At 40.9% G+C, this 19,798-nt stretch overlaps 1 protein-coding gene across 9 annotated transcripts in view; it reads left to right on the top strand.

Annotated features, from left to right (window-relative positions):
• prrc2b (proline-rich coiled-coil 2B) overlaps nucleotides 1-9,898 on the top strand; it is a 74,971-nt gene extending 65,073 nt beyond the window's left edge. For 5 of the 9 annotated variants that reach the window (XM_078550127.1, XM_078550129.1, XM_078550128.1 and 2 more), the window contains 5 exons: nucleotides 656-835; nucleotides 3,735-3,826; nucleotides 4,670-4,775; nucleotides 7,469-7,690; nucleotides 8,365-9,898. In XM_078550127.1, the coding sequence (XP_078406253.1) occupies nucleotides 656-835; nucleotides 3,735-3,826; nucleotides 4,670-4,775; nucleotides 7,469-7,690; nucleotides 8,365-8,562 (798 nt within the window). In that variant the 3' untranslated portion in view covers nucleotides 8,563-9,898. Of the gene's footprint in view, nucleotides 1-655; nucleotides 836-3,734; nucleotides 3,827-4,669; nucleotides 4,849-7,468; nucleotides 7,701-8,364 lie in introns of all 9 variants that reach the window. The other 4 variants (XM_078550130.1, XM_078550133.1, XM_078550131.1 and 1 more) reach the window with 4 other exon arrangements.
• The last annotated feature ends 9,900 nt before the right edge of the window (nucleotides 9,899-19,798 follow it).

The following is a 19,798-nucleotide window of genomic DNA, read 5'->3' as shown; positions in this document are numbered from 1 at the left end:
ATATTAACTCCATCCATCTGCCTTGACTCCATCTCCTTTGACACCCTTGACTATAGCTCTCTGATTTAAAATGATTAATTCAGCTAAAATCTGCTGCTTTTTATAGGGGAGAGTTCCACACTTCTGCCACCCTTTGTGTGAAGAATTGTTTCCCCTCTTCTTTCCTGAATGGCCTGGTTCTGATTTTAAGGTATTGGCCCCTTGTCCTAGATCAGCAGAAAAGGTTTCTCCCTATCCACCCTCTCAATTCCTTCCAAAATCCAAAAAAACCTCACCCCACCTAACCTTCTATATTCCAGGGAATACAAGCCTGCCTTATGTTATCCTTCCACTTAATCTAATCCTTGGACCCTCACAATAGTCAGCTTTTAACTCTTTGGAGGTGTTTAAATAAAAACGTTTTTTTTCTTCATGTCTGGAAATTAACAGTCACTGAAAATGCTTTGTATGACTATGATGTGACTGCTGGATGGTGCAATTTTAGCAGATGACAGTTTGCAGCTTCCCTTTAGACTTGAGTTATATCACTGGTATATTTTCATGATGCATCACATGGTCATATAGCTGTTAAATATGATGTATGTATTGTGCAGTTGACATTGGTACGGTTGATTCACATATTAAACTATCTTCATTGTATCTCCTACTTGTGCAGGTGACCATGTCTATGCCCGGATCCCAGCTGTCTCTGCCTAGGTTTGGCTCAGGCCAGCAGCAACTGATTGCGTTAACTCAATCCATCCAGCTTCCCCAAGCACAGAGCTTGAGTGTTGGTGGGACCAGAAGGCTCTTGCCCCCAGGATCCCAGCCTCCTATTCTACCCACTGGCAGAGAGGTCAGATCAATTGGCTTAATTTTGAGACAAATAGATAGAAAGATCTATTAAATATGTAGAAATGATAACACCGAAACCCATCCAGTCCCTTCTGGTGTTTATCCTCCCTATAAATTGTCATCCTAATCCCAGGCTCCTGTCCTGTTGTCATATCCCTTTTAATCCCCTTTTCTTCAACCATTTATCTAATTTAACCCAACTAACCATTACCCCAAATTTGTTGTTAGCGAGACTTGAAGCAAAAAGTTGGAGAGTGGTGTATGTCACACCCTGCTTTGAAAGGGGTAAGCTTAGTTAGCCTCCTGTCACGAGAAGGAAAAACTCTGGAAGGGTAACTTAGATATGGTTTATTGGGGACAAATTTGAAAAAGGGCAGGTCATGTTAGGGTGAACCTGATTCCTACATTACAGCAGTGACTACACTTCAAAAAATGTCATTGGCTGTAAGTGCTTTTAAAACTCTGCTGCCTGTTCCTTAACTTGCATCAAGTCCTGCTCACCCATCACCCTGCCCTCACTGACCTACATCAGCTTCCAGTTCACCAAAGCCTTAAATTTAAAATTCTTATCCTTGATTTGAAATCCCTTCGTGGCCCCACTCCTCCCTATCTCCATAACCTCCTAGAACCCAACAACCCTCCAAAACATTGTGTTCCTCCAGTTCTGGCCTCTTGTACTTCCCATGCTCCCTTTGTCCCAACTTTTGTGGTAGCGCCTACAGCTGTCTAGGCTTGAAACTCTAACCCTTTGATCAAGATTTTAGCTGCCTCCTCGTATCTCTCTTAGCTCTGTCAATTTTCATTGGTTATGCGTCTGTGCATCTTGGGATGTTTTCCTACGTTAAGGGCACTATATAAATGCATCATATTAAAATGGAGAAGGTTAAAGGTGAATCTGAACGATGTACTCAAAATTTTGAAAGGATTTTAAACATTTCTTCCACTCAGGACATTAGAATGCCAACAACAGAAATTCCCATTTAGATGGGTCTTTATCAGAACGCTTTAGAGGCTAGAAACAGAAGAGGGGAGGTGAAAAGACATTAATATAAGGTTATTACATAACATAAGGAATTGGATTTGCCACAGGGACCCCTCAAGCCTGCTGTGCCATTTAAAAAGATCATGCCTGATCCAGAGACTCAACAGTTCCCTGGCAGATCCCTACATCCCTTAATTCCTTAAAGTCCAATCATCTATCAGCCTCAACTTTGAATACACTCAACAACAACTGAGCATCCACAGCCCTTTGGGGTAGAAAATTCATAAAGTTCACAACCTGAGTGAAGAAATTTCTTCTCATCTCAGTCTGAAATGGCTGGTCCTATCTTGGGACTATGCCCCTTACTTCTAGATTCTCCGACCAGGCGACAGCCTCTCAGCATCTACCCTGCCAAGCCTGCTTAGAATTTTATAGTTTCAATAGATCATCCCTCATTTTCTAAATTTCAGAATGTAGAAGCCCATTCTGCTCAATCTTTTCTCATAGGAAAATCCTCTGACCCCATGAATCAATCTAGTGAACCTTTGTTGCACCCCCTCTCAGAGAAGTATATCCTTCTTTAAGTACATAGAGACTAAATTTGTACATAGTAAGCCAGGTGTGATCTCACCAAGGCCCTGTGCAATTGCAGCAAAACTTCCTTCGTATTCTACTTCAACCTTCCTCTTGTACTTCAACCCTCTTACAACCAATGTTATTAGAATATAGAATGTATTGCATTGGGTTATATATTAATGATTTGGATTTAGGCCAGAAAAAATGATACCAAAATAAGAAGTATAATTAATTCTTTAGAAGACCAAATGAAGTTGGCTAGAAAGTGACAGAATTGGATGTCAGTGAGTGTGAGCTGATGAATTTTCATTTTTAAGCAATGGAAATGGGCCTGGTGTAGTTTGAGAACATAGGAACTTTGGGGTACAGGTTCACAGGACATTAAGGGCAGAACTTTGCTTGATAAAACTGTTAAGAAAAGCTAATTGACTTTCAGGTTTTATCACACGAGATGTGGAATAACATAAAAATATCAAGAGGAAATCATGAGCTGATATGAAACCATAAGACGTCAGTCATGTTTTGCTTTATAATGCTCCTGTGAAGTGCCTTAGGACTTATTACATTGAAGGCTCTACATAAGGGTGCAGATTAAGCTTCGCGCTTTAGGATGGTTATTAGTATTTAGAGATTGTGCTAGCCACATTCACTAGGGTTCTGCTTGCTATGAGGAATTAAAAATGTGAAAAAGAAGAAGCAATTGTGGCTTTTGTTGTTAGAACAGTGCAGATTGGAAAGCAATATGATGGGAAACTTTTAAAAATAGGGTCAATAGAAGTAGAACTTTTTCCCCCTGTGGTTGAGGGGCCTAGAACAAGGATCCCATAGGTACAAAATGAAATGCAAGAGATTTAAAAGAAGGAAAACTTCATTACACTGAAAGTTGTGAGGCTGTGGAATTCACTTTGAGTTAGAGGATGAGGCGCAAACTAGGTTTGTATTCAATAGTTTTGACAGCTGCTGAAGGAAAGTGGAATGAAGAGATATGAGGAGTCCAGGTAAATGTGATTAGGACTGTTCGCTGGCATGATACGTAAATGCCAATGATGATTAGTTGGCAAAATAGCCTGTTGTAGCAATTTTTTTCTATAAGTGGCTGTTGAAAAGTTTGTTATTAATTTGAGGAAATTGAAATAAATGCTTAAAAAATGATTTAAGGTTACAAGGAGTGGATATCTCCAATGTTGAGCTAGCACTAGTAGAACACAGGTACAATGGACTGAATGGCAACCTGTTATGATTTTGAATTACCAAAGCTACAGGGTGGTACGTTTATGTAAACATGTAGCCAGGAATGAAAGCCAATATCATTTTAAAGCCTTTTAAAATGTCCTTTTTTTAGATTCCCCAAATGGACCTGAAAGCATTTCAGTTTGCAGACAACAAACAGGTTTCCTCTGGGATGTCTGGAGGCCCTGTCCCAAACCTCTTCAGGTAACAGAGACTTTCTATGATGTTGAGGGGGAACTTTTGTGGGATTTTTTAAATGCAATTAAAATTTGTTTTTAAAAGAGGATCATGATTTAAATGAAATCTGTCAGGATCTAATGCTCAAAGGTGATCAACATTTTATTATTATATGCAGTAAACCCTAGGCCAAATAATGGTTTCCTACATAGAATTAAAGTGAATTAAAGATCTATGGAAAAGGAGAGAGATGCATTTAGACCTTGCTAAAGACTACTTGGAGCGATGAATCTTCATTGCAGTGTATTATTGATTTATTCAAGTCCTAGGGCTGCGTATGTTTGTGGGGTGGGTTTTCAAATGTAGAAAAGACGCAAACTGTCTCTAAGAGCTTAGCATCATTAAGGGGAAAGAACAATTGGCCAAAGATGAGACTGAAGATAATGTAGCCTGACCTGCAAAAGAAGCAAAAGTGACATGAGAACTTTTTCACATGAAGGGTTCAGGCCTGGAATGCACTGCCTGGAAGTGTGGTGGAGGCAGTTTCAGTTGGCATTCGAAAGGGCATTAGATGATTATTTGAATAGAAACAATGTGCAGGGGTACGGGGAAAAGGCAGGAGAATGACACTAGGTCATAATGCTTATTTAGAGAGCCGATGCAGGCACGATGGGCCGAATGGCCTCTTCCTGTGCAGTTAAATAGCAGGTGACTAACACAGGGTTAATAAATTTGTAATCCATTAAACTGTGCAGGTGGCTTACACATAATCTGTGATTGAATTTAGCAAAGGTGATAAAGGCTCAAAACGCCAGCAGCACGTGAAATGAGCTCTAATGTGTTACAGTTCCTGTTTGTGCTTCATTTTAGACCCAGTTGTACAAGCCCAAATGGGAAGACTTCTGGACCTGGACCAGCTGCTAACACAATGGGCCTGAATATACCAGGAACCATCCAGGGCCACTACGCCCAACAGGTTTGTGATTGTACCTGTGGGTGGCAGTTTGACTTGAATGTAAAAATACAAAAAAGGATTCTGAATAAAATGGGTGAGCTGAACGCAAAGATTGTTATCGGTATATGATATAAATGTATTTCTGGAGCAGAAGCACAGTCCAGGGCAGATCTGTGAGCTATACATTCCTAATTGCAGGGAAAAAGTAGTAATTTAAGGAAACTTGGGTGGCTGTTACTAAATAAAGAATTTGTTAAGCACGAGAGTAGATGGACATTATGGCAGGTGGTGAAAAGGCTAAATTTGTTTTGTTATAATTATGGAACAGGAAGGAAAAGTCATTCCTAGCATAAACGAAGATGGTTGTGGTTGCTGGAGGTCAATCACCTCAGTTCCAGGACAAAACTGCAGGAGTTCCTCAGGGTAGTGTCCTAGCCCTAACCATCTTCAACTACTTTATCAATGTCCCTCTTTCCATCATAAGGTCAGAAGTGGGGATGTTGCTGATGATTGCACAATGTTCAGCACCATTCGCGACGACTCAGTCTATGTCCAAATGCAGCAAGACCTGGACAATATCGAGGCTTGGGCTGACAAGTGGCAAGTAACATTCGCACCACACAAGTGCAGGCAATGACCATCTCCAACAAGAGACAATCTAAGCATTGCCCCTTGATATTTAATGGCATTACCATTGCTGAATCCCCCACTATCAACATACTTGGAGTTACCATTGACCAGAAACTGAACTGGACTATCCACGTAAATAGTGTGGCTACAAGACCAGGTCAGAGGCTAGGAATCCTGCAGCGAGTAACTCGCCTCCTGACTCCCCAAAGCCTGTCCACCATCTACAAGGCACAGGTCAGGAATGTGATGGAATACTCCCCACTTGCCTGGATGAGTGCAGCTCCAATAACAGCCAAGAAGTTTGACATCATCTAGGACAAAGCAGCCTACTTGATTGTTACCCCTTCCACAAACATTCACTCCCTGCCCCACTGACGCACAGTAGCAGCAGTATGTACCATCTACAAGATGTAGTGCAGAAACTCCCCAAGGCTCTTTGGACAGCACCTTTCAAACCCACGACCACTACCATCTAGAAGGACAAGGGCAGCAGATGAATGGGAACAGCGCCACCTGGAAGTTCCCCTCCAAGCCATTCACCATCCTGACTTGGAAATGTATCGCCATTCCTTCACTGTCATTGGGTCAGTATCCTGGAACTCCCTCCCTAAAAGCACTGTGGGCATACCTACACCACAGGGACTGCAGCGATTCAAGAAAGTGGCTCACCACCACCTTCTCGAGCAGTTAGGGGTGGGCAATAAATGCTGGCTGAGCCAGCGACGCCCATATCCCATGAATGGATTTTAAAAAACAGTAACACCATTGAGTGTCTGTTATAGGCCATTAAGCAGTGGAAAGGAGATGGGACATAAAGATCTGTAGACATGTTTGAGAAACACGTAGAAACAATGGGTGACTTTAATTATACAAAGATAGACGGGGAAAAGTAATGGTGACAAAGTCTCTAGTGTGTCCAGGGCAGTTTGATAGATTCTGTGGTCCAGCAAAGGAGGCAGCAGTGCTGAATATAATTCTCGGAAGTGAAGTGAATCAAGTAGATAAAAATAGGAGAACGTCTAGGAAACTATAGGATAATTAGTTTAAACATAAGAATTGAAAAGGGGAGGGAACAGTCAATGATAAAGGTATCTGACTGTGAAGAAGCAATTATTAACAAGTTCAAAAAGGAAGCTGGCCAGATAAATGGGAGTGAAGGCGGAAATAGTTTCAAACAGGACAAAAAGTCTTGGGTAAAACTGAAATACTGCGGATGCTGAAATCTGAAATAAAATCAGAAAATGCTGGAAAAACTTAGCAGGTCTGACAGCATCTGTGGAGAGAGAAATAGTTAACGTTTCGAGTCCGTATGACGACTCTTCAGAGCCTAGGGGTTCAGCAAAAATGTGGAGTTCTTTGAGTGGAGAAATCAAAATTTAAGTGAGGCAATTTGGTATGTGACAAGTCAGCATATTTTAGGAAGGATATCAAGGCCCTGGAGAGTGTGCACAAGAAATTTACTAGAATGGTGCTAGACAGTTACCTGAAGAGACTGTAGAAGCTGGGATTGTTCTCCTAAGAGCACAAAAGAACAAGGGATTAAAATCATGTGGGGTTTTGATAGCATAAACAAGGAGAAATTTTCCAATGGCAGAAGGGTCAGTAACCAGAGGACACAGATTTAAGATGATTGGCAAAAGAACCAGAGGCGACGTGAGGAAATACTTTTTTACAGTGAGTTTTTATGATCTAGGGTGCGCTTCCTGAAAGGATGATGGAAGCAGATCAATAATAATGATTATGGGGAAATATATAAATATTTGGAAAAAAAAGTAATGTTTAATGGGGAAAGGATAGGTATTGGGACTAAGTGGATAACTTTTTTCGAGATCCAGTACAGGCAAGGTGGTCTGAATGATATCCTTGGTTGTATCCATACAGATAGATGGTTAATTTCTTGCAGTAGAATTGTGATTTATATCAACAATACAGTTGACATTACTCGTTTGTGAACAGCAGGCACAGTTGGATTTAATTTATAGAAATACAGAGGTGTGTCTTGTAAATTGTTAATACCTAGCGTCAACTATTAAAAAGCATTTGATTTTCTTCCCCACACCCCCCTCCCCCTTTATTTTACTCAGATGCCACCCCCACCCCAGGGCAACATGATCATGCACATGAGGCCTCCCAGTGTTGGAACCTATCCTACTCCAATTCAGCGTCCTGTAATGCAGATGAGCAAAGGCCCCATTGCACCTCCCATCACAGTACGCCCACCTCGAATGCACAGCTCTGGTCGAGAGAATTCAGCACCCACAATTCGAGCTTGTAACTCTGAAAGGGGAGGAGAAGAGGATCTCAAGGTGAGCAAATGTAAATATTACAAAGACTCCAGGGCACTTGTTCTGTTTCCCACCCCATCTCCAATTTCTCAAAAACAAGCTCTTTCTGTGCTTCTGCTGACTACAGTCTTGCTTCCTCCCCAGCAGACAATTGTTTGCATATCACAGCTAATACACTGAACTGTGTGATCTAATGCTGCTGTAGGCAGAATGAATGAATGTGATAAATGGAGCATGACAAATACTTCTCCGTGATATTTGGGGATGTTTAACCTCAGTCTCGAGCTACTAAGCTTCCTGAATGGAAATTGGAGTGAGGGGGCACAATCCATTGGAGTGGGGAGAGGGAAAGATAGAGTGTTTCCTTATAGAAATGGAGAAATTCTTGCAGCTTACCAAATTAAGATAAAATAATGTCCTCCCAAGATTGTTCTCACTTAGACTGCAGTATAAATCCGCCCACATTCAGCTCTGATAAGCTGAAGATCCTTTACTTGAACAGACTATAATAAATTATAGTCGTCTTTTAATTACTGTGAAACAAAAGGGCAATAATGTATCTTCATCTGACATTAAGAATGTGTGATTCCAAAGAAAAGGAAACCTAGTTCAAAGTTATATCTCTGTCAATCTGACTGTGAGCTGGACATATTTATAATGGTAATACTAAAAGCCTCCTAAATTTATTTTCAAAGGCTAAACAGAGGGCAGAGGTGCTACAGTTGACCCAGAAGTTCTTTGAACAGCATCAACAGGGGAAGCTTGCTAATCTTGGGCAGAAAATGGAACCAGGCACTGCTATTGCTGATCACGGTGAAGAAAGCCCCACCTTAAATGTACCGAATATTCAGGACCCAGCCAGCGAGGCTGTGACACAAGAGAGAGCTGTTTGAACTGGACCAGTTGAGCACCATGGCATTAAAGTTCAAGATGGGGGGAGCATAAGGATCCCCTGCAGTTTAAAAAAAAATGATATATATATCTATATATAAAAATCAGAAAGAACTCGGATTTCTGGAATGCTAAGACTTCATTTTTTTTTAAAAATTGATGTTTCATTTGCTGCTCAGTCTTGACAAAGCAGAGAGTAAAACGGATACCAGTGCAAGGTAATGTGAACTCTGGAGGTTTTTGTACTTCTCATTGGAGAATAACTCTTAATTCGATAGGCACAGTTGAATTCAGGATTTCCAACCCACCTAGGCAAGAGCGTGTCCTTTTGAAATGGTGCAGTCTGGCTGTACAGGACAGTTGTATCAGTTCCAATTTTTGGCATGTTGTGTTGTTTTCCTTCCTTATACTGTATGGTGCGCCTGACACCACTGAATCAGAACATGATGCATCATCTAACTTCGTGTGACCAGTTACTTTATGAATGGGGGACAAAAATCAAAAATATGATGGAATATGTGATATACTTCTATGGCATCCATGTAGGTAGACACAGCTGCACATTGTCACTCGATAATCCATTTACATTTGTTTTGGGCATGCTGTACTGAAAGTAAAGATGTTCAGGGCTAAGTACTTTTCAGTTTGTGAACTTCATAATTACTGATGGGTGAAACTCTCACAATAGCAGTTTTGGAAAGTGTCACAATTTGTACATGTTCAAGAGTGCAGCACATAATATTAAACAGTATTAAATTACAGTCACAGCAGAATTTTAACTTTGCAAAATGGCAGTTTTAACGATTGTTAAATTATTTCATTGTTTTGTGTTTTGCTGTTTATTTACACAGTAAGTGTGTGGCATTAAGGTTACATCATTGAGATGCTGCATCAACATAAAATATCAATAATACATATTTTATCTTGCACACAATGCAGAGATTTTTTTTTTAAATTTCCAAATGTTGCTAGGCTACAATTTTGGAAAATTGTCATTCTGTCCCTAGAATTTGTCGACCATGTAGACTTTGCTTCATGCAGTACACTTTGCCCGGAATAATTAAGAATGGGTTATGGAGTTGTGGCTGTATTTCCAGAATAGACAGTTTAAGTCGGCAGTTAACTCATAAGTGCAAAACACAAATGGTTCTAATCCAGCACAGGGGTTCCTGTGACTGCTACCCTTGAGAAAAGAGACTTTGCAAAGGAGAATCCTTTCCGGGTGGAGCATGACACCAAATAAGGAATAGATACTCATTTGTTAAAGGTAGCGCCATGCTTTTCAGTCATGATCTGTGTAGTGCATGTGGATAAATACAATAAATAAATGTGCATATGTAGTTCTGGGCAGCTGCAATAACTTAGCAACTTTAACATCAGTATTAATGGGCTACTGCAGATAGTCCTGTTAAGGGTGAACTATCCTTATCTTTGGTATTTAGATTTCTACACTCCACTGTACATAGTTCTCTAGCACACATGCAACATGAATTTTGTCCTCCATTTGTCAGCAAGGGACTGAATCCCATGTCAAATGTGATTTGGAAACCAAGGATTTAAGTTCTACAATGGATATTCTGCTGAATGACCTGTGTTGACATTTGCCCTCTATTGTGAAGATCAAATGCGGCGGGAAAGAATTAATTCAGCTTATTTGCAACCATCAGCTATGTTGATACAAGCTGGTCTGTTTGACAGCGTTGCTGGTTTGGAGTTAACACTGTGAATATATGATAATATTGAACGTGATATGTGTGGCACATTCCAACTGGCCCCTGCCTGTGCTGTAATTCTGTTCAGGGGCCATTTCGGTAACATTCTTGCTGCCAGTAAACTGATCCTGAGTACTGCTCTAAGTTTCATGTTAATGAACCCAGACTAGTGTCTCTGCTGAAAGGTTAGCTGTCAGAAGAAGGATCTCCAAGGTATCCTGATGCACACAACTAAATATGACACCACATTGACCTCTGCAGCAGTTCTGCAGAAGTATAGATGTTCTCCAGACTGAACTGAGTCCCTCATTTTCAAGTGTTACACAGACTAAGTCCAAGCTGTTAGGCTGAACATGGTGTAGACAGTAGGTATGACATAGGTTGGCAGAACTGTTAATATTTTAACTGCAATGGGAGCTACCAATTCGTTTTTTTTTTCAGTGTTGTGATGAATTATAATTTTTATATATTTGATTATAGTTATAACATTTGGGAAATAAAATAGCAGAAGTTAATCAGGAGCATTACTAAAGTCATCCCTGTGAGGCCTATGCTGTCATTTTGCAGTTGTCCTTGATTTTAACTTGAGGACTATTAAAGAAAATCAATCTTAACATTTTAATGATAGTATAGCCTTAGTGTCTCATAACACTGAGGGGTGCTTCGGTAAGGAATCCAACAGTGTGGATCAATGTTTTACAAAGCTGTGGCACTGAGGGCCATTTAAGTACAGTCTGCAGATGATGGGTTTAGAGTTCTCTACACGTATGTAATTTGATGGAGAATTGGGAAGAGGGTCAGATAAGAGACAGTGAATCATGTGGTTGATAGAGTCCAAAAAGAAATGTGGAAAAGTTTTAAAACCTCTCTGTTCTTGAACCCAAGTGACAGGACTTCTGTTACAAGTATCATCATTTTGACATTGAGCTTAGTTGAGAGAGGAGAAATGGATAGGAGTCTCTTGTGTCTTTCCCTTATTTCAGCAAAACTCAAATTCAGTGTCAGTACACACATCTATTTTAATTCTAGCCTGTCCCTGTGGATGATATTTTTTGAATCTAAAATTTAATATCTTTTCCCAATGAGTTTATTTACCTCGATAATCATACGCTGAAATTAATTGTGGCAGGATTAATCAGTACTCAGGCACAGGTAACTAGAGGGACCAGGATTTTACAGTAGTTTCATTAGAACAGTGACTCGGTATTTGCTTTGAAATTGATCATGCAAGCAACATCAAAAAAAAGGTCACCTAACATTTGGAATTGGGGGCAGAAAAGTCACCAAGGAACCTGAGCTGTTAACACTGCTTCTTTTGTTAAATGCTACCCTGTAGATCACTTAACAAGTATTTGTTAATCAGCATATTGATTCTCCCTAAAGATACCTGTATTTTAATAGAGACTCAAGACCATGGCCTGAGAAATAGGACTGTCTTCATCTTGTTTTTTTTTGTAGCTTCAGAAAGTAGCAATGCATCATGGTGCTCTTCATCTGTGCACTAACTGAAAGCTCGGGTGGAAAGTGTGTCATCTGTGTTCTGGCAAAACGTTTTTTTGGAATTGCAAGTTTTAATGGGGAAAGGGAATGTAAGGTGGTCTGAAATTGTACAGCTCTCCGTGATGACTCCGGTAAAGCTCTGTGCTCAGCTGGCACAAGCTTCGATTGTAGTCTGAGTGCGAAAATTTGTTGTTCTTTTCTGTTCCTTTCCTCGCCAAGAAGTGGAGTGATGTGTAGACTGAGGTCCATTCCCAAGGAGTTAAGTGGCCGGCAGCGATGGAACTTGGACCCTTGGCCATCCAGTTGGTTGTGTTTTTTTGTTGTGTGCCATTGGCATTTTAATCCATTTATTTTAATTGGGAGTTTTCCACAAGTTCTTGTACAGTACCATGAATAGATCTGTGATACCGTGCTTGAGACTCCCGTCTCTGAGCTCTGCCACTGAAACCCTAATCGCCACCATGTGTGATTGTGTTGCAATTCAGCCAGCAAGTGGGCAATTCCCTCTCCACCACCACCACCCCCACCTGCCCCCAACCCACAATACAGCTGCCAGCCTTGTGCTTCTGTCTGGCATTATTATAGACAAGGAACCTGTGACATGCTCCTCACATTTGTTTAAGCCAGAATAATTCACCTCAGATTCAACATGGCGGGCAGATTAAATAAAAGAAAACAGATTCCTTTCGCTTTTAAGAAAAATAATTCCTCTTTAAAAGGCAGTGGTTTTGCTATAAAGTAGATATCCCCGTAATGCATTGCTCAGAGCACTCGTATAATCAGTGAAACTGTCCCACTGATTAATTCTTCCTCCAAATCAATGGTCTCTTCTGAACACTACATTATTTAATATGTACTGATGTGCAGAAATATGCCAGCAAAGGGTATGTTTCACAGTGATCAATTATTTATATATTGTCTGACAACTCTGTGTAATGGTGGGGCCAAAAGACACGTGCACGTTTTCAGAAATCTGTTGGCTTGTATCTCCCTTAACTAATCCCTTGCAAAGCGTTCGATTGAGTTCCTTGCTCTCAAGCATGTGACTTAAATATTGTACAGCATTACGTAGTTATTGACGTGTTTTTAATTGTTTTGATTTTATAATGTACAGTGGCTCAATTAACAAGAGTTATTTGCAGGCAGAGATGGTGTGGTAGTTTCCAATTTTGAAAAAACAACATCCAGGGATGTTTTCAGAATCTAGTTTCCATGATTCAAGGAAGACATTCCCTCAAGTAGCCTGCATTTTGCTGTTAAATCCTTTGCAACACATATATTCAGCATGATTTTAATTAATGCAGGTTCACTTTCAACATTGTCATAAGTGGTATGCCCCTTTGGGTTCTGAACATCTTCCCTTTGTCAGTTGAATGAGTTTTTATTTTGTTTTCAAAGAAATTTGTTCAGCCTGAAAGGAAGAATTGTATTATAGTTGATGACTTTTATGTTTATTACGAGATTAATCGAATTCATATCAAAACTTGTTATGGGATGGGGAGCAGAGACATTTTTACGTCCTCTATGCTTTCCTGGTGTGTTTTTGAGTATATATCTACGAATGTTCTGATCCCCAGCCCTATATCCTTTTATATAATTTTTTTTATAAAGTTCGACCTCTATTCCAATAAGAGTTAGAAGCTCTGAAAGAGTTACTTTATAGACATTTACCATGATCATTTTTTGTTTGTTTATAATCAGAAACGTGCATATTAGTCTTTTGGCCTTATCTTTCTTGTTTTTTCGTGTAGATTTGATATTTGAAAGGACAGACAGTGGATATGTTGTGTACACTGAGGAGTTATTTATTAATGAGGCTTGAACTGGTTGGGTGTGTGCTGGCCTCTGGTTTACAGTTCAGTACCTATTGTTTATCCTTTCAAATATGTGATTTGTAATAGCTCTTTCCATATGAAAGGATCTGGTTTATTTAAATAAAGCAGCTGATGCTTTTTTCACATGACCAAATAAAGTGTTATCTTTTTTCCTTCCAGTGTGTTTGATTAAAATTGTAGTGACCATCATTAATATCAGGCACAGTCTTTCTAATATCAGCAAGGTGACTTGTGTTGAATGGATGCATTCAGTTTGTTACAGTGTCTGTAACTTGGTCAAATGTCCCACAGCATTTCACAGGCAGGAGTTGGGTGAGGAGATCAATGGCGAGCTCTATATGAGGGAAGATTTGAAGTAAAACTGAGGGGTTTGGGGACAGAATTTTAGAGAGCGGGGCCTTAGTGGCTCTGCCATTGCCTTTTGGGGTAGGGGAAAAGGTTTGAACAATTTCTGTAGCAGAACTTGGAAGCTGAGAAGTAGGGCTTTTCGTGGAATGGCTATGGCACAGAAAGGCCGTTTGGCCCGTTGTGTGCATGCCAGCTTTCTGCAAGAGTAACTCAATCCTCCTTCCCAGCCCTTTTCCTGTAGTTGCTCAAATTTTCTTCCAATTCCGTTTGGAAAGTCACAATTGAATCTGCCTCCACCACACACTCAGGCAGTGGAGTCCAGATTCTAACCACTTGTTGCGTAAAAACATTTTTCCTCATGACACCGTTGGGTTTTTTGCCAATCACCAAATCAGCCTCCTCTGGTTCTTGCCAATTGAAGAGATTTTCTCTCTATCTGCTCTGTCTGGACCCCTCATGATTTTGAACACTTCTTTCAAACCTCTCAACTCACCCCTCCCCCCCCACCAAGAGCTGGCGCAAAGTTATTTGCTGTCCTAGGCGAACCTTCAGCCTGGCTTCCTCCCAGCCCTCCCCTACAATATTGCAGGAGACATCAGTGGACGTGAAGCCATGGAAAGCTGGCAGCAAGGTGCGAGGGGTTTCTAAAGGGAAGCAAGCTCCAGGGACAGCAATGGGAGCAGGTTAACGTGGGGATTTACTGCCTCCACATTGGGAACTCAAACACCCTGCTGTGTGAACACCCGAGCATCGAGCGGGCTGTTGTTTACAGTCGTTAATAGAAATAATGTAAGAACGTTTGCAGTAAACCTTAAATTCAAATCATTGACCTGATCAGAATTGAACCCCTGCTCGTGCCCGTCACAGTCAGAGTAACGCTTGCTGATTGTGCCCGATCTCTTAATGAAATTGAAACCCCACCAATCACATTGTACCCAGCCAAATTCTCCACTCGGAGTTGTCCTGGCTTTTTTTCCCAATTTAAGGAAGTTTGAATTTGATTGGGCTGTGCTGGATGTGGCGTAACCATGTGGCAATGCCTCATGATGATGGGAGTTGGAGTTTCTTTCCCCTTGGTTGCTGATGATGAATTATGGGACTGATTTGTTTAAAACACTGGGTTTCAGTTCCAATGTTTTTAAAAAGCCGGCAGTTTTTTTGCCACCACCCCATTCACCCCAAATCTTACAATCCCAGGCAAGTGCTTAGTTCGCCTAGTGGTAGCACTGGCCCTGCTCTCAACCCTTCACTTTTAAGTAGAATAGCACAAGCTTCTCCAATCTACTGACATGACTGAAGTCCCTCATTCCTGGAACTGTTCTCGTAAATTCTTTCTGCACCCTCTCTGATGCCTTCACATCCTTCGTAAAGTGTGGTGCTCAACTTTATTTTGTTGGATAACAAATCTTTAAACTATTATTAAGCTGTATTCAAAGTTTCCTTTTAACAACAGTGACTATACTTCATTTGCTGTAAAACCTTTGGAGTGTCTTGAGGTATATAAATGCAAGTTCTTGCTCTTCCTCAAATAGGTAAACCTATCTCTGTCATGTGTGTGTGTATATATATATAAAAATATACATATAAATATATGTATTTTAAGGGCCAATAAGAAAAGTTGAACATTGGTTCATTGTAAGAGGATTTCTGGAGGCTAATTTCAAGATTGCTAAGTAGAGAAATTATTTTGAAGCAGGATTATTATCTTGATCTGCTAGCTCTGGCTGTCAAGCAATTTAGTATTTATGTGTTTCAAAATTATCAGTTTAGCTGTTTGCTAGATTAAAAGGATTTGTGCCTTTTATATTGCTGCCTTCGTTCCTTGAGCTATATACACTTGCCACAGATGAAACCTCCCCCTTATCTGTCTGTTGTTTCTTGGGGGCACGAGAAGCTGTACAATCTTCTCTTATTTCTTATGTTCCTTTTGTGTTTTTGTTTGCCTGGTTGGGTCATCTTGGTTTTTCTCTCATCTCCTTCAACAGAACCAAGGTGTGCTTTAGTGTTGAGTCATGTAATCAATGGACTACCTCCTACCAAATAAGGATCACTTCTGAGATTCCTTTTTCCCTTGTATGCTATGCAGGAGAAGGGGGTAGAAGATGCAAGGCGTGTGTTTTGATCTTAGTTTATCCTCCAGATAAATCTATGTTCAACGATTGAGGCGTGGCCATGTTGAAGATTAGTTGGTAATCTTAAAAGGAGATTGGCATTGCATATCATGGCAATGTTGCTGTGAAATTCTTCACCCTTTTTGTAATGAGCTGTGCAGGAGAAGGCAGAATTACTTTTGATACATTGACCAGAGTTTTTGTCACTGGAATTAAAAATGACACAATGGGACGGAGAGAACACCTCCAAGACATTGACATGAATGTAGAATTAGATTGATTTAAGCAGATCTTTTTCATTTTCCTGTGCCAAGTATAGGCTGTCATTTGTCTGTTCAGATACAAGACCACCGACTGTCCACTGCTGCCAGTCACACATCCTCCAGAAACTCCTCCTCCACTTTGGTAACATTGCTGTGTTTGGTCTAGTTTTTCTTGTCCTTGTTAAGCCGCCTACAGTAAATGCAATCTACAATGGGTCGCCTATCTCAAAACACCATTTTTTAAAATTCCAGTTCAACACGAACTGATAAGGAGCTCAGCATTTGTTCTACACTGTGCAAGATCACATCTATCCCCTCAACTTCTTATTCTGGCACAAGGAAGCAAATACTTGCTGTGAATGAAGGCAAATCAGTGAAGAAATATTTATTTTGCAGTGTAAAATTCTTCATGCTACTGAATTCAGTCATGAAAAAGACTTGGCATTGCATACTGGCAAACTTTTATTAAGAACTTACAAAAGTTGTGAACCGAATTGAGGGCGAAGATAGCAGAGACTGTTACAATCAAAAGCCAGATTTAATCATTCAGAAATGATGATGAAACCAAGATCATGCTGAAATAGCCCTGGTCAAACTCTCAAATGATATCCTCTGTGTCTGATTGTGGTGAATTACCCCTCCTTGATTCCTCTGAATCTTTTGACATATATGGCCACATCATCCTCCATCAACACCTCTCCAACATTGTCCAGTTGGACTGTCCTTTGTTCCACTCTTACCTAGCCAATCATGGTCAATGGATTTCCTGCAATGGGTTCTCATTCCACCCTTCGTTGTAACCTCTGGAATCTCCCAAGGGACCTCTCATGCTCTTCCTTATTCGCAAGAATCCAAAGGTGTAAGACCAGGTTCAACATTTACAGTGATAACCAGCTCTGCCTTTCCATCATCTCCCTCAATTACACCACTGCCTCTGTGTTGCCAGATTGCTTGGCTGATGCCCAGTTTTGGATGAGCTGCAATTGCCCAAAATTAAGAATTGATAAACTGAAACAATCATCTTTGGTCCTGCTATGAACTAGGTACTGTTGTCAATGATTCTGGCCACTGTCTCAGGTTGAGCCAAGCAGTTCACAACCTCGGCATGCTATGCAATCCTGAACTGAGCATCCAAACCCATAGACTCTCCAAAAAGGCCACTGACTTCCACCTCTAGCATTGTCCACATCTGACCTACCACAACATATCTGCGTAAGAACAGGCCATTCATTGAGATCATGCTTGATCCATATTCCTTGATAGCCTTACAAAACAAAACTCCAATCTGTTAAATTTCGACTGTCCCACCATCCACAGCCTTTTTGGGGAGCAAATTCCAGATACCCATTGCCTCCCACATACCCTCACCCTGCCCTAGGTAGCTTATATCTTTCCCCACTGCCATATTTACTATTCAATGAGGACATGGGTGCTTCCCCACTGACGGTAAAAGCCATCCCTTATGTAGACTTTGCTGGCACCAAAAGTAATCCGAGTCCCAGGAATCTGAAACCCATCCCCCCCTTCTACATCACCTCTCCAATCACAGTGATAATCCTAATCTTTCTCTCCCAGTCTGTTCCACTGTGTGGCAATAGGAGTACCACATACATTACTACGCTGGAGGTTCTGTTCCTTAATTTAGCCACTTGTCCTCCCATTCCAGAATCTTTTGTAGTCAGTCCATGATGCCTTGAGCCCCGGCAACTGGGAACTAATATATCATTCAGAGCAGAAGAATGGAATGATACAGTTTTGGAGGAAGAACAAGGAGCTGCGATATAAAATAAAGAATACAATTCTAAAGGGGGTGCAGGAGTAGAGAGGCCTGGGGGTATGTGTGCATAAATCATTGAAAGTGTCAGGGCAGGTTAGGAAAGTGGTTAATAAGGTATGCAGAATCCTGAGCTTTATAAAGGGAGACATAGAGTACAAATAATCCTGACTTGGAAATATATCCCCGTTCCTTCACTGTCACTGAGCCAAAATCCTGGAACACTCTTCCTAACTGCATTGTGGGTGTACCTACACCACATGGACTGCAGCGGTTCAAGAAGGCAGCTCATGAATGAATACATTTTTAAAAAGCAAGGAGGCTTTGCTGAAACTTTAGTTGGCCAAATCAGCGTTTTATAGAGTAGTATGTCCAATTCTGGATACCACACTTTAGGGTGGATGTGAAGGCTTTAGAGAGGGTTCAGAAAAGATTTACAAGAACGGTTGAAGCGATGAGGAACTTCAGTTATGAGGATAGATTGGAGAAGCTGCGGCTGTTTTCCTTAGAGGGGAGAAGGTTGAGAACAGATTTGGTAGAGATATTCAAAATTATAAGGGGTCTGGACAAAGTAGAAATGGAGAAACTGTTCCCATTGGCAGAAGGATCGAGAACCAGGGGACACCGATTTAAGGTGGTTGGCAAAAGAACCAACGTTGACGTGAGGAAACTGTTTTAAACAGCAAGTGGTTAGTATCTGGAGAGTGTGGTGGAGGCAGATTCAACTGTAGCTTTCAAAAGGGAATTGGATTGTTATCTGAAGAGAAATAATTTGTAAAGCTACAGGTAAAAGGCGGGAGTGTGGGACTATCTGATTTGCTGTTGCAGAGAGCCGGCATGGAAACAATGGGCCAAATGGCCTCCTCCTCTGCTATAACCATTCTATGATTCATTCAGGACACTTTGCTGCTGAAACATTCACCATTCATGTCTTTTCACCTCCAGCTTTGACTATTCCAATGCTCTACTGCCTGGCTCTTCATCCCCCATACTCCATACATTCCAAACTCTGCTGTCCATATCATATCCTACATCACCTTGAGCTTGCCCCTGTGTTCACAGACATACATTTGGCTCCCAGTTGCCCAATATCAAGATTTCAAAATGAGCATCTTGTGTTCAAATCCCTCCCTGGCCTCTGTCCTGCACATCTCAATAACCTAGAAATAACTCTGCTTTCCTCCAAACGTCTTGCTCAGTCGATCTTATTTCCCCCATCTCTAATATTTTTATACCTAATAAAAGTGTTCGAAGGAAATGAAAAACATAGTTTTTGAATGTCACGATGATACATCTCCCAAATAAAAAGCAGATGCTGGCTAAAGTGAGGAAGTTGTTCGATTGCTATAAAAGCCCAGCTGGCTCATCAATGTCATTCAGTAAAGGAAACTTGCCGTGATGACTTGGCCCAGCCTTTGACTCCAGTACCACATCAACATTGTTCACTCTTAATTTGCTCATGAAGTGGCCTAGAAAGCCACTCGGTTTTACTGCAGGTAGGCAAAGATTTTCTATAAAAACGGAAGTGCTTCAAATAAAGTCCCTCCCCAAAAAACAGTATACGTTTTCAGGGGAGAGCATGCCCCCTGCCCTTCCCCCCACCCTCCACAGCCCTTTGGGAGAAAGTTCTCATCCGTACAAAATCTTGGCTGACATTCAGTGAACCAATGCTGAGGAAATACTGAATTGTTGGAG

The sequence above is a fragment of the Cetorhinus maximus genome, chromosome 10, assembly GCF_964194155.1.
Source record: "Cetorhinus maximus chromosome 10, sCetMax3.hap1.1, whole genome shotgun sequence".
NCBI lineage: Eukaryota > Metazoa > Chordata > Chondrichthyes > Lamniformes > Cetorhinidae > Cetorhinus > Cetorhinus maximus.
The sequence above is the reverse complement of the archived record's forward strand: the minus strand, read 5'-3'. Positions and strand labels throughout refer to the sequence as shown.